This window comes from Taeniopygia guttata, chromosome 2, assembly GCF_048771995.1.
Source record: "Taeniopygia guttata chromosome 2, bTaeGut7.mat, whole genome shotgun sequence".
NCBI classification, from domain to species: domain Eukaryota; kingdom Metazoa; phylum Chordata; class Aves; order Passeriformes; family Estrildidae; genus Taeniopygia; species Taeniopygia guttata.
Genome location: NC_133026.1, coordinates 90,402,133 through 90,417,267, shown reverse-complemented (window position 1 = coordinate 90,417,267; position 15,135 = coordinate 90,402,133). Strand labels below are relative to the sequence as shown.

Sequence of the window (15,135 nt, the reverse complement as noted above, 5' to 3'; positions counted from 1 at the left end):
ACACACACATTTCCATCCTGAATGTGTCTCCAGAGTGCTTTAACTGGCTTTCTTTCTTCTATATTAATGTATGCAAATGAAAAATATGAAAAAACTAAAAATACTTTGGTTTAAACTGCTCACAGTATTATTGTAAGATTAGATCCCAATGAAAGCATTAAAGATGTGTGCCTTCAACCTGTATGAAGCAAAGCTGAAGAGCGTCTCCATTTTGGAAGCAAAAAAATTCTCATTTTGCTTTCATCTTCTGCACAAAGTTATGTGCTGACTCAATGGGTATTATTGCAAAGAGAAAATTCCATAGTAAATGAACTTTCTATCATTAGCCCTAAAGATCTAGGATACGGGTGTACTGTTTCACTTTTATTTGCAACAGCCCCACAAAATGTGAGAAAATGAATCAAAGGAGTTAGATTAAAAATTCCCTTTCTGCAGGGAAGTAACCAGCGCATAGAAAGAAATAACAGAGGGAATACCCAGCTTTTGTCAACCAGAATCCAAAGCATTGCTTGTTTCAATTATGCCCCTGACCAAATACCAGAACTGAAATATCAACATTCAAGATGCTAAATATACATATATGTACATATTAACACACATTCATACATCTACACCTACATCTATATACAATATATTGAAAATAAATATTTGAAGAAGCATTTTTTCACAAATATGTGCCTTTTCAAGTATCTCATTCTGAACAGAGTAGAAAAGAATCTTCTACACTGGTAAAAATTACACAATAATTCATTTTTTGATGATAAAAACAGACATAAGAATTTTAAAATACAGCAGGGTATTTCATTAAAATGAGGATTCTAGCTTTATAAATTCTAATGTGATATAAAGCGATAAAGGAATTATCAACTGTTTAGAAAGACTCTCGGCTCTGAAACTCTTACTTGAGTCATAGATGCTTCATGAGAAAGCAATAAAAATATCTCAGAATCAATGGAAAGCATTGAATAAAATGGGAATTCTAAAGAAATAAGTACATCAATAACAAAAATCCAAAATGTTATTTGAGATAACCAAGAGTCCATTATAACACAGTCATAATAAGGAAATTATATATCACAGCAGAAATTACATGAGAAAAATTAGGATGGCTACTACAAGTTTTCAAGAAAAAGTAGCTAAAAGGCAAGTAGGTAAGTTTTTTTTAATGTAACCAAAAATAAAAAAAATGGATCCATGACATTGCTGTTAAGGTGAGAAGCAATGATGACATTAAAATGAAGACTCAGAATTTTCTGTTGAAAAGAGTGTTGACTACCACCACCAAAAGAAAACCCCAAAAATCACAAAAAAACCCCAAACACACACATACAACCCAAAACAAAAACAAAAACCAAAATCAAACAAAAACAACAGAAACAAAGAGGGCTGCCAGGCAGCTACAGCTGTGAGGACTGGGTGTCTTTCTTTATGAGGCACCCTCATGCACTAGGAACTTGCTCCACTTCCATATAACTAATTAGTAAGCAATTATTTTCGAGTCTTAAGTACAAAACTTTAAATCAGGTCTTACTGGGAAGCCTTACACTGACTGTCCTGAAGTATGTCCATACCAACCTGTGCAGCTCATGACTGATTCATAACTCCTTCTTTTAAGAAAAAAAAAAAAAAAAAAAAAGAATGATTGTATCTGAGCAATCACGGCTTTCTTAACAAAAATAGAAGTGAGTACCTCTCTTGGGAAATTGTCCAATCTGCATCCATTTTTCGCTTTTTCTTCTTCTGACCGATGGTCACCTGCAGTCAGGTCATCACCAGTCTTTAATAGCTGCTCAAGAGTAGCCACTCTTGAGTGATCTAAAGCTGAGCTAGCCTAAGCCACAAGTTTGCTGCCCTTTGACACAGTCAGTTTTATGAATGTCCTGCACATTATGGGAGTGAAAGTGAGCAGGAGGTGAGATTTGTTAAGCGTGACAGTCATGGAGACAGGCAGGAGAAAACATTATAGGAGGGTAGAGAAGCATGGAAAGATGGAATTCAGTTCCCAGAATAGAGCTGATGAAGGTGTAAGAACAAAGACAGTTTGGACAGTAGACTTCAGGATGATTGAGGTCTTTAAAAAGCAGGATGCTCTCTCTCTTATAGCTTTAAAAATAAATATGCAACCGAAGTATTGCTAATACATATTGGCCCCATTAAAAATGTGGTTAACAGCTATTATGTGCTTCTTCTCTTTTATCCAGGGAGAGAAGTCTATACAGGAGGGTATTTTAAAATAAAAATGCACAAGCATAAACACATTCTGATGGATATTAATGTGGGAGACAGCTAACTGAGAAACAATCCTTGATTTTGCACAGCTGAGATTGTGAAAATTTTCAATTTTTATAGAAAAGTCCATGATAGTGTTTGCTAGAGCCAGAAAAAAGTTTTTCTCACTTGCATATGAAACATACATTTAAAGTTTAGAGCATGCTTATCAGAAAAGAAAAAATTTTACCCTCTAAAGCAAAACAATTTTACATACCTTAAATATAATCATATATAAGCATTGATTTACTACCATATGGGACACTCCAGCAGAGAATGGCCCAAGGCACTGGCACAAAATGTTCTGTGTTGGTACTAGCACTATTTTTAAAAATAGTTTTTGAAATATGACTTCATTGCTTTGCTAGGGAAGGACAGAGTCTTCAAGGTTTGGGCACAAATACAGTCCCTTGCTTACAGATGCTGTGCATCTGTAAGCTTACAGATGTTGCTCTGTGAGAGAGCACAGTAACAATGAGGAATTCAGGAGAACCAAACACAGAAGCAAAATGACCCGTACTGTGTAGCCATAAAGAGGATGGCTTTGTTCAAGGCAGCTCTCCCTCAGGCCCTCTGCCCACCAGCATGAAGTCTGGGTCAAGTCTGCAGCGCTCTGCCATATGCTTATTGCCCGTGTGTGTGTGCCCTGGCTGTCCAGCCAGCTCTGCCTGTCTCCCTGGGTATGCTTACAAACAGAAGTGCTCCACCTGGCCCTTCACCTGAAAGGAAAAGTACATCAGCTCTTTTTAACTTTGAGCAGCACTGAAGTGGTTTTAGTGCAAAGCCAAGGTGCTCCTTTTGAGTGAGAGAACACTACTTCATGGTCAAGCACTGCATAAAGATCTTGTGGCAGGTTACTCATGGCTTGCTTTTCCAAACTGACAATCACTGCCCTTAATCCTTTCCAGTACAATTTGCTGGCCAGAACTTAGGACATTCTAGGCAAATGATACTACCTATAATTACCTATAATACAAACTTGAGGTTTGACTTCTCCATAAAGTTGCTTATGGTTTTAAAGAATCACCAGGATATCCAGATTGTATCTTTTCAGTATCAACCTATTTAAACCTTTGAAGGAACAAGAGAATAGTCTTCCTCCAAAGAAGTATTAATTACATTAGATAATCTTCTAACCTAAAAAGATATTTTAATGCAGAATTCTCAATTTGCAGAGATGTCTGGTGGAAAGATTTTATTGGTCTCTATTGCAGCCTTAGCATATTTGAGGAGTAATTAATTATGGTTCTTTTAATCCACATCAGCATCTGTTTTTGGGTATAAGCATTAAAGTCTGTCTTTCTTATACAGTGGTGGTTTCTTCCAGAAAACAAGAGAGGTGCTACAATGCTAGAAAGGGTTGAACATTGAGTACCCGAGATAAAATGCAGCAAGGAAAATTAATCAGTTCCTAGACTGTTTTCTGGAAGTTTTTTCTCATCAGGTTTTGGTGATTGATGGAGAGAATAATTTTCTTGTCTTTTTTTCACTTCTGATATTAACAACTCAAATAACTGAAAAAAAGACCAAAAAATAATCCTGTCTGGTTTATAAGACCTATAAATGTTGACATTCAATATGAAGTTTAAGTGAAAATGTGTCCAGAGATCTCATAGAGACTACTCTCTGAAAGAAGAAGGTAAGCATGTGAGGAAAAGAGCTTCTGTGACCTTGCTAATGTTGTAGTGCTTAACAAATGCTGAAATATCCTAAAGCAGGATATATTTCTATTTGGTAGGCAGGTCCTAACTGCCAAAAATATCAGTGTTGTCCTATACCAGCAATGTAGTCTCATGAAGAAGCATAAAATCATTGTTGAGTTTAGCTCTGGCTTCAGTTTTCAGAGAAATAAATCTGAATGATTGTATCCTATGTATTTGAAGTTTAAAGTGAAGTAGTGCCACTGGGTCTATCATATACTGAGCCTCCTCAGTGAATAAACAAAACTGTCACAGTGCCTTCTATGTGAAGCAGCCAGGTATCCCCTACAGATGATGTGTCTGCTGCTTTTAATGATGGTTAGGTGGTGAATCATTCACTGGCTGTCTCACACAGCAGCCTCAGCGGCGCTGCTATCATAAGTGGTAAATGGCTGCTAAGGTCTGTGTGTATGTACTGACTCGTTTGGGTTAGATCTGACATCTGATTTCCTTTCCTCCAATAGACTAATTCACTGAGGACTAGGGATTAGGCCTTAAAATCCCAAAGGGGCAACAATAGTCTGAATTTCCAAAAGCAGTTGAAAGGATGGGTCCTGTTGGGTGCCTCTGGCAGCAGAGCCCTCAGAACCGGAGCAGCTACTGCAAAGTAGCAGTGACAGGCCAGAAATGTGACTACAGAAAAGCAGCCCAAGTAACAATAATTATATAACAAAACCCCTCCACTATCATGCTTCCATGTTCCAGAATAATACTTTCACTCTGTAAGATATACAGAACCATAATTCCGTACTAAAATCAGTTTTGCCCAACAACACAACCATGAAAATACCCAGACAAAAATACTGTGGTTAATTGAGACTAAAAATGTGAGGAGTGTAGCTGAGTGGGCCATATGATGACAAGTGGAATTTGATTTCAGTAGCTGTAATGCTACTATAAAAACAGTAGAACTACTTATGCATTTTCTCAGAGTCATAATTAGTTCATGGAAATGATCTGGGAATCGCTTTGACAGTGAAGTCCAAAATTTTGTTCAATGGTGTGCAACAGTGAAAAATAATGCACTAAATATATGGGAGAGGATGAATAATAGATAAAATGTGCTACACTGATCTTCTAAAATATGCAATATTAGTCATGCTATCTAAAAAGGATGCTTTAGCATTTCTATGTCACATGAAAAAGGACTTTTCAAGATTGGGACTATCTACTAAAGAGAAAAGAGGAAAATAAGGTTGTAAACACACAGATGTATAGTAATGATTGGTGCTGCCAAAGGAAATGTGGAAGACTCAATTATCTTCTTTTTCCCTAAAAGAATAATAATGTATGTTCAATGAGACTGAAAAGCAACATTTCAAAAATTGAGAAATGAAGTTCTTCACACTGTCTCTAGTTAGCAATTACACTGATCTATGCAAAGTTTGCAAGAGTCAAAACCCTCTGACATTTATGAGAATAACAAAAGTGTTCAATTAGTGAGAGTGTAAGAACTATGAGCTATACACAACTTTTCATTTCAAGTTACTACTCATTATGAATCACAGTCGAAATTTTCAAGCATGACAGATGAACTTTCAGATGTGCACTACACATTTCTGGCACCCACCTCTGAAAGTATTTGGGCCAGTCATTGTTTTAAACCAGGTGGCAGACAAGAGGAGTTACAAGTCTGGACAATGATGGTGGTTCCTACATTCCTAAGGTGGGAATATTATAAGTACTGGTTTTTTGGGAGGCAGAACTAAAACGGGAATTGTTTATTGAAGAGGAATAAGTACCAGCAAGCCTCATCTTGTTAAGTAGCTGTTGTTAAGCAGCAGCCATTCATCCCGCCATTTTGGAACTGACCCTGCCCTATTTTCTTATTTTTGCCAATTTGATACATGTTTCCATGGGAACAGAAGCAGGACTAGCCACCAGCTGAGTCAATCTCAGCTGCTGGCTCCCAGCTCTCACGTTTTGTTCTGTTTCCTTGGAAACTGATGTCAAATGAAAGGGAGAAGTAAACCAGCTTTTACTCTTTAGTATTTACTCTTTCTTCGGACCTGTGCTAGATCCTCTGGGCTGGTAGAAGGTTTACAGATAACATTATGGCCATTCAGTTTCCTTCTCTCTGGAGCATCTGCCAGCCACCAGAGTGTCCCAGCAGATGCAAGTAAGAGTTCTCAGTTTCAGCTACTCCTGGCAGGCCACCTGCTGAGAGCTACAATAGTAGGGTTTGAAAGCAGGCTACAGCATTCAGGAGACATTTGGCTCCCACAGTCTATAATATTTCAAATTGGAAGGAAAGAAATTAAATTTATTTTAAAAAAATGGTAGGGGAAACAGATGGGTGTAACGATATATAAAGAACAAATTGACTAACAAGCTTTGACCTGCATTAGGCTGAACACCCACAGAAACTACTTCAGCCAATTAAATTCTTCATTTCACATCACAAATTTAACAAAGATCCCTCTAATCTGGCTGTTAGCTGACTAAACAGCACAATGTAAACAAAACCCTATAAACACATCTGTTTATGCATATATACATGTGCAGAAAAGGAACATGATCTGATTTTTTCAAAACGTCAAAGAAATTACAAAAATCTGCTTAAGTGCATGAATTTGAACCAGACACCTTCACCAATTCCATACCTAAGTTACTCCCATGTTATCATGTGAATACTAACACTCCCTACCCCAGCCTACCCCACACTCCTTTGTGTATAATTTTGGACTAAAGTATTTTCCAGTCTCTTCAACAGCAGTGTTCTTAATAAAAATGGATATTAAAGAAAAATATCTACATCTGTGCAGCCAAATTCAAATTTTCACATAACTTTCACCAAAAAAATGTAGGGACAAAGCAATTTTAAAAGACAAAAGTCTTTCCTAAGGAAATGTTTTATACTTGATGACTACAGCTCTTAGTTAACTAGTCCATCAGGGTATAGCACCACATTCACCTTGGACTTTCACACTTAATATATGCACTCCTTCCTGAGTAGTCTTTACATCCCATCTCAGTTATTTTCACACAACTCTTACTTACCATTGACCTTGAATTACTATTGTGACTAACTTTTAGAATTGTATATCTATACATAGTTAAATTCATGTACAACCCAAGTAACAGCTCAGTAGAATTAATTTCTTCAGGTTCTGAGTAGTCCCACAGAAAAGACAATCAGATACCCAAGAACAATATTTATTCCTCCAGTCCTGTTATACTTACATCCATCTATTGAGGAGATACTCAACATATCTGGGTGCTCAGAGAGCTGTGTCAAGCCAGCTAATGTGCTTTTGTTCTAGGTTAGTTATTTAAATGAAAACTTTAGGCACTTATAATTGTTTTAAGGCAGGCTTTTCTGTCTTATTCAGAAAGATGTCAGATGTACTCAATTATTTAATCTATTTATAGGTTTCCTCTAGCTGAACTTAAATCTATAATTCCACCTTCCTCTATATCAGAAAGAGTTTATATCACAAACAAGACAACATTTACTTCTACTTCTGCAGCTGCAATAAGGAAAGAGCATTTCACTTTATGTTAAGCTTTGCAATGTCTGTCCTTTATTCTTCACAGTCAACCCTCATTTATATTTTCTGAAATAACTTGATATAACCTCTTCCACTGAACAATACACACACCAGCACAAAGACTGGGACTTGTCCTGTAGGACTCTACTGGCTACATGCCTCCTTTCTAGAAAATGAACTTTTATTTATTTCTTAGTTATGTTTCCTTATTCTAAAGAACTTCATACCCACTTGAGGGCATCTCTCTTATTCCATGTCTATTTCCTTTCTGTGAGAACCTTTGATGAAAGAAATTGATGAGTCCTTTTTTTGAGACCTAGCTGACTGTGTCAGCTTCTATTCACGTCTACTGGTTTCTTCAATGAACTTCACTAAGTTTTTATGACTTGTTCCTTCGCAAGTGTGATGTCAACTACTCCTCAATGTAGCATATACATTTCTAATCCTATTCCTGATTATAATTTTTATAAGTTGGCCTGCTACATTAATGTACAGATTTAAGGTTTCTACGGTGTCTTGAAAACATGGCAAGATATTTGCAACATTTTGCTCAAATACTAAAGCAGTTCTGAGGTAATGATTACATACTGTTGTCAGCAGTTTGACAATTATTCTTTTGAATTGCTATAAAAAACCTGTGAGAATAGAATCTTTTTCCATTTATTTATTTCTGATCAGTTTCCCTATTTCTACCAGCAACTCCAGTCACTCCTCAGTAAGTTCATCAAGAGGGTTCTATCCAGCAAGCTCCACAAATCCTTCCACTAAGAATTTTGCTGAACAAAGTAGCAAAGCAATCACTTAGTCATTCATAGCCTTATTTTCTGCAAGTAATGATCTTCTGTTCTGCTTAAATATTAATCCCAAGATTTTGTGGCAAGCTTGCTGCTACCGGTATTTACAGAAAGATTTATTATTATTTTTTAATTCATTGTAAGATGTTTTTTTGGACTGCTTTATTTTCTTCTACATTTAACTTACCAGACATTATGATCCTGTGTATTTTCCCCATTTGGATATAATATTTTATTTTGAAGGATGTCTTCCTGCTGTTTTGTCATGCTGAGTCTTTTCTTTTTCAAGTTTTTCTTGATGTGTGGCATGAATTTACTCTGTATCTCACATATGAAGTTCCTAATACACTCTAAACCACCTGTAAAGATTTAACTCTCTACAGTTTACTCTTTAGCCTCTATTTAAGACACTTCCTTAATTTAATTTTCTTCTGCTTTCTGAAAGTGAGTGCCACTCTACAGACTTTTTTTGGCTGTTGCTCCTTCAAAGCTATCAAAACTAAGAACAATTTATTTGTAGCTATGGAAAACTCTTTCAGGTATCAAGACTTTGGAATGGATTCTGTGTGCTATTCAGAATGAAATCAAGGGTTACGTTTCTGCCTGTGGGTTCTCTAATCTGTTGAATTACAAATGAATTAGTCTGAAAAGCACATTTGTCCAGTTTACATAGCCTTTTTTTTTTTTTTTTTTTTTTTTGGTTTTGCAATGTTTTTGAGTCCCTCAACATAACAGTCAAAGCTGACCTGGCTTGTTGTGTAGTAATGTGTCTGGTGGCATTGTTATACACTTGTAATAGGTAGGATTTCTGTCTCACTCATTGAAATTATTAATTTGGTAATATGAATTGACTTTTCTTTAACATAGTGAACTACTCTAACACTGGAATGGCCTACTAATCTTTCCTGCATATTGGTATTTTTGTTATTACAATATCCTCATAGATAAGGTTTCCTTGTATTGGTTTCTTCATTTTACATTTATATCAATGCTAGAAGCCCAAATAGGACATGTCTCATTGATTTATTTTTTTCTTCTGTGTCTTCTAAAATGGCATCTCATTCAGATTTTTTTCTCTATTTCAAGTTTATTACCATCCCAGGCCAAATTAGGGTGAAACCTTAAATACTGGTTTTCCAGATATCAGAATGAAGTTTATTTTTAAATATTGATAATGTTATAATAAGAATGCATAAGAGGAAACATCACAGAAATAATACTTAATTGGTATTCAGACATCAAGGAATATAAAGGCTGCTGCCCTGGATAAAGGTTTTAAAATTTTACAAGAAATATTGGCATCCAGTATGCAAGCTACTACTTTCATTGAATCTATCACTAATGCAAGATATTTTTACCTTGGGAATTATAAAAGGTAGTCCATTTCCTCTACAAGTTATTATTTATTAAACATTATCACTGTCTACCTTCCAAGGCCACAGAGATCCAATCTGCTTCATAGATATTTACGTCGGGAGAAGATAAGCCAGTCAGAGGTTTTCAAGCGGAACTCTAGAGTACAAGATTTACTACACCATAGAATCACAAAATATTCCGAGCTGGAAGGGACCCACAAGGATCACCGAGTCCAGCTCTTAAGTGAATGGATCATACAGGGACAGAACACATGGCCTTGGCATTATCAGTGCCACACTCTGACTAGCTGAGCTAATTGTGGGCAAAAGGTGGGTGTGAGTGCATGTGTACACATGGACCCTTTCAACTGTACTAAGTACATGACTGAATTATCATATGGCTGCTGCATAGACTCCACTTTCTAATGGATTTTGCTATTTCAGACTGTGGTTTCATTCCAACACAGCTGAGCACCTGAAACTAGAGGAACCTGGTTTTCTAAATATTTTTTGTCTTGTGGCTGGATTCTCTTCAGCTAAGAGTGAAGCTCCCATGTAGCAGGATATTTAACATTTCTGTTTTTAGACAAAGGGATAAACTCTGTAACCCTTTTCTTAGAGGAGACACTATCAGAACTATCCTCCGCACAGCTGGCTGTTTCCAGCAAGTCTGTTGTGGTCCTATGTCCTTTAGAGCTGTATCTCCTCAAGTTTGTCCGATTTGACTGAAACAGGCAAAGTTTGTTAGGCAGTAGGAAAAAAATCACACAAAGCACCCTAGCACATAAACATTGCCTTCTTAAGAAAGCAGGTCAAAAAGCAAACAATGGTAGAGCCTTGCAAATCTTTTCTACAGCAGCATCCGCAGAAGCACCATAGTTCCTCATGGGCAGCCCAGCCAGTGAGATGGTGAAGGAAGGATGCACTCCAGCTCACACAACTGAGGGAAAGAGTCTGGCAGGGACCTAGCTCAGATCTGAGCATAATCATTTTGATTATGACTAAAAAGGTGAAATGATGAAAAAAGCAAATTCCTAGTTCAGCCTAGGAAGAAATTATTTAGGAAAAAAAGTGATTGGTCTCTCCACTGGTCTGAAAAATTAGCAAAAGGAGAAATGTTACAGGCAGAGAAACTAGGAAAACAGATAAATAGAGGTAACATTATGGATTAATTCTCTGTTTTACATGGCTGCTTGAAGATTAGAAGCCCTTTGTGCCATCAAATGCTTTTACATTATGTGAAAATTAAACCTACAGCACTCTTAGGAAATGTACATAGGGACACTGTTATGGTTCTTCTGCAGATTTCTGTACAGCTAGGGAAGTTTTAACACTGTCCCTACCTTGGCCTTTAACCTCTTTTATTTATCCAGCAACTTTATTGTCCATATACCACAAACTATTTCCCTACTGATGACTAGAGATCTGGATGCTTTATGGTTCAGTCATTAAAACTTTTAATATGGTATCTTATGGCATGTACTTTCCTAAAGAAACCGTACCTGTAGGGTCAGGATGCCAGAAATCAGTTTGAAAACTGACAGGTCCAACATTCCACAGGATTTCTGTCTTCTGTAATGGCCAGAGAGTCTCTAAAAATCTCTTAACTTCTCTTTGTACTTTTAGGTTTAGAATGCCTATACTCAACTTATAAAGCATGGAATTCTTGGACTTCGCAAACAGAAAAGGAGCCTGGATTTTAAAGTTCTGGGTTTAAGAACTCTTTTTAAGAGTTCCTGATAATTTACTGCTGTTGCTTCATTAAAATGAACTATTTTGTCAATAATAGCAGACAGCACAGGACATTACCAGTCTTTAGGCTTCTTGCTTTCGTTCCTTTGATTCATGTGTTTATGAAGACACAACTAACAGAGGGTCATCCAACAGAAGCCAAATGCACAACTATCACATAGGAAGCTGATGAATATTCATAAACAGAACTCAAGTGGCTCATTAGCTAGAATGACTTATTGCATTCATAACTTTGTAGCCTACATTTAGTTTAATATTTATCACTTGGCTTAGCATTAACTGACGGAAATAATCCCTTTAAAATTATTTCACAGAATCAAGTGGGACAAGAAATATGCACTACAAAATATTGCTGAAATAAAACAGAAACTTGCCACCATTAGTGTTTACTATGTGGCAAACAGAGAAAAGATAATATGTGCTCAATCAAACTCAAATAAAGAATTTACCATTACACTTTAGAAACCTAAAAAATTAAAAAATACAACAACAATGACAGCAACAACAATAATAATTATAGCAGTGAAGACAATTGTCATTTACTTTCACACAGGATTTTTTGAGACCCAAAGAGGTGTGCTTAAGGAAAGTAAATTGCACTTCTTCTCACTGCTTTTATAGTAACATTTAACGCACATACAATATGTTAATGACTACATTTGCTAGCATGATACTTTTATTTCCTTCCCACCCCAAATACATTAGCTTAAAAAATATTCTGTGCAACTTACACTAATAGCTAAGAGTTCTAACAGTAAGTTCAAGTCAATACTATGCTGAGGGATCAAAATATCAAACATTGTCATGTGTGCATTCAGAGAGCATCACTTTGCATGGGCTTATATAATTCCAGGAGAATTTCAGTTCTTATGCAAAGTTCAGACAATTGGTGTGCAGCCCCATGGTCTGGAAAGCCCCAAATGTGGAAAAAACACACTAAATTTTTAGTTTTATATATTAGATGATCAAAGAATATATACTGAAAAGTTCAGATGGAAATTGTAATCATTTAAAACTACAGTAAAAACTGTTTTTTAAATATATGGTACTTAGGGTTTAACTTCATAGTTACTCCCGCTGTCTATGGACATTATACTCAAGTGAATCTAATAAGATTAGATATCGGGATTTTTAGTTCAAACTAAAGTAAAAAAGTAAAATTCCTTGTATCTGAGGTTATTTTATTTGGATTTTGTGACTATTTGTCATAATATATTTGGGTTCAGATGAGCAGAGAAAATGTTCACAATACTGACAACTGAAATATCACTTACAATACAATTGGAGCAAAATGAAATAAACAAGGTTCTCAACAAGCTGCTATGGCTTCAAGCTATACACACAGACCAGAAGTGTCTCCAGCAGGCAAATTTCAGTTACATTTTCAATTTTTTATTGACAACTGTATTAGCTGGGAAGTCTTTCAAACTTTAAGGAATGACTGAGACAAATATTTTCAGATTCTAAAATGATTTTTTCAAAGAAATCTCTTGCAGTTTAAGAGGCATTGTTCTAAGTTATTTTCTGCAAATTATACTAAAAAAGTAAAATTTTGTCCTAATAAAATTCCAGAGATACACTTCAAAGTAAGAAAAAAGTAAAAGCAGTGGAGCTAAATGGTATATATTTTCTTGCAAATGTTAACAACAGACAGGAAAAAACTTATTTGCCAAGTATAGGAGAAGAGACTAACACTTCTAGATCGTCCTCATATAATCTAGTTTTCAGATATCGCCAGCTTACATGTTGGAGGCAATAAACTCTCAAAAAATGCACATCCACATACAGATATATGTTTTTTTTCCTAGGTATAATTTTTTCTTGCCATGTTTGTTGCAGTCAGTTTGTCCAGAAAGCTCTACTTCAGCTCCACTTCTAGAAACCAACCAGAGTGTTGGAAAGTGTGTACAGCTGGCATTAAGCTATTACCTCCTGCCTATCAAAATTGCTCATGTGACCTTTCTGGGAATACCATTAAAAGAGGAACAATCAGTATGGGTGCACCCACATAAAATTACTGCAAATAAATATAGCAGTAGGTAACATAATTCCTGACCATCTCCACAAAGAATGCAGTGTAAGCAGTGACCTCTCTTGCACTTATCTTGAATGAGCTCTTACTGAAATTCACTAATGGGTTCTGATAATCTATTATTTATTGCAACAGACTCTAATAGAGAGTCTTAGCTGAGGACTCTCCTGTGTTTACAACCCTTGCAAATAAAATGTCTCACAAGTGACAGAAATGTGGGACCTGCAACTACATACACAATTTCTTTTGGTTGCAGGTTTTTTTCTATTTGGTTTTGAAAACCAGAACCCTTCCTCCCCCAAAATACACAGCTTGACTTGCTTTCATGTTACCTAATGCATGTTACCTAATGCTTAATGTTATGGAAAGCTGTAGATACTGATATGCAACCATTAGCATTACTTGGGCTTGAGGACATACCTCCATGTTATACTTTTCCACTGTCCTCCTCAAAGGATCCACAACCTGCCAGCAAATCAGGATGCAAAGATCAATCAGTAGCATCCCTCCAACTATCCCCAGTAGCTTCTGGTCTTTAATGATCTGGAGAGACACAAAAAGAAAAAAAAAAGAAAGAAGAAGTAGGGAGATTCCCATGAGCCACAGATAGACCCTATACAGCTTTATTCCTATAAAGGGAGAAAGACACAGGTTGCTAATAGTAAAGGTTTTTAACAATGAACAAAGAAAAGAAATATAGAAAGATGAAAGCAAGACAAATTATTTTAGTTCATTTCATGGTTATTGGAAGTATCTGAAGCGCTTTCCCACTTCAAAAAACTTTGGGAAGACTCTCAAACATTTATATTGAAATCCAGGTTTAATATTAACTCCTGGAAAATGAGAAAAATATATTCTAGGGAGGCACTACTGTGTTTATGCATGCAAATATGGAAAAATGTTCATCAACATCTCAGAGTAGAAGGCATTGAGGTAGTTTTCACTGAGATTTAGTGCTCACTCTTTCATAACCTTCTTGAATGTGGAAAATGTAGAAGCTATCAAAACTTTATTTTGGAGGTTTTTTGTGTCTATGTATTTAATATTTGTCTCTGTTACCCAGGGAAAGAATGATGTATTTTTTCTGTATTATGAAGGTCAGAGGCTTTAATGCACATCTAGTGTAAAACATGCTTTTAATTTTGCTTGGGGTTTAGGTTCAAAAAAGAAAAATAAGAGCTGTTGATAAAAATAAAAATCCAAACCATGTATTAGAGTCTTTTATAACTGCATGCAACCCCTATGTAATTTCTACTGTTGTACACATAGCAACACAGAAAAAATGCACTGAAATTGCATTATTTCAGTTGCAAAGTTGTAATCATGTTGCAATATCAGGTTTAAATTAATTTTATTTCAGTGCTCTTGAGTCCATGGTCACGGTTTCTTAATTAATATCTACTTCTATTATAAAGAACACTCATCCGATAGTCAAAAGTTTTTGCCAAGTTGCTTTAACATGGACAAATACACATATTTTTTCCAAGTTTCCATTCTGGGAAACTGCTGACTTAATCCAAATGAAATATTCAAAAATATTAAGCCTGAGAAGCTTAAGAAAGTTGTGATTATTTCAGTTCAATTTGATGAAACTATTAGGATTTCAAAAATGCATTAAAAAGCCACAAGTGTCAGCTAATCTTAATAGAGGCAAGGTTAGTATTCCTGCATAGAATAAATTGTATTTGCATTACATTCTTATCAAGCTGAAGGAAATTATGAAAATGACAAAAATTTGAAACA

General features: G+C 35.8%; 1 protein-coding gene across 4 annotated transcripts in view; it reads right to left on the bottom strand.

Moving 5' to 3' along the window:
* The window catches only part of GABBR2 (gamma-aminobutyric acid type B receptor subunit 2), a 451,884-nt gene that overhangs the window by 114,942 nt on the left and 321,807 nt on the right, over positions 1–15,135 (bottom strand). For all 4 annotated transcript variants that reach the window (XM_072924427.1, XM_072924428.1, XM_072924429.1 and 1 more), the window contains exon 14: positions 13,813–13,935. In XM_072924427.1, the coding sequence (XP_072780528.1) occupies positions 13,813–13,935 (123 nt within the window). The remainder of the gene's footprint in view (positions 1–13,812; positions 13,936–15,135) is intronic.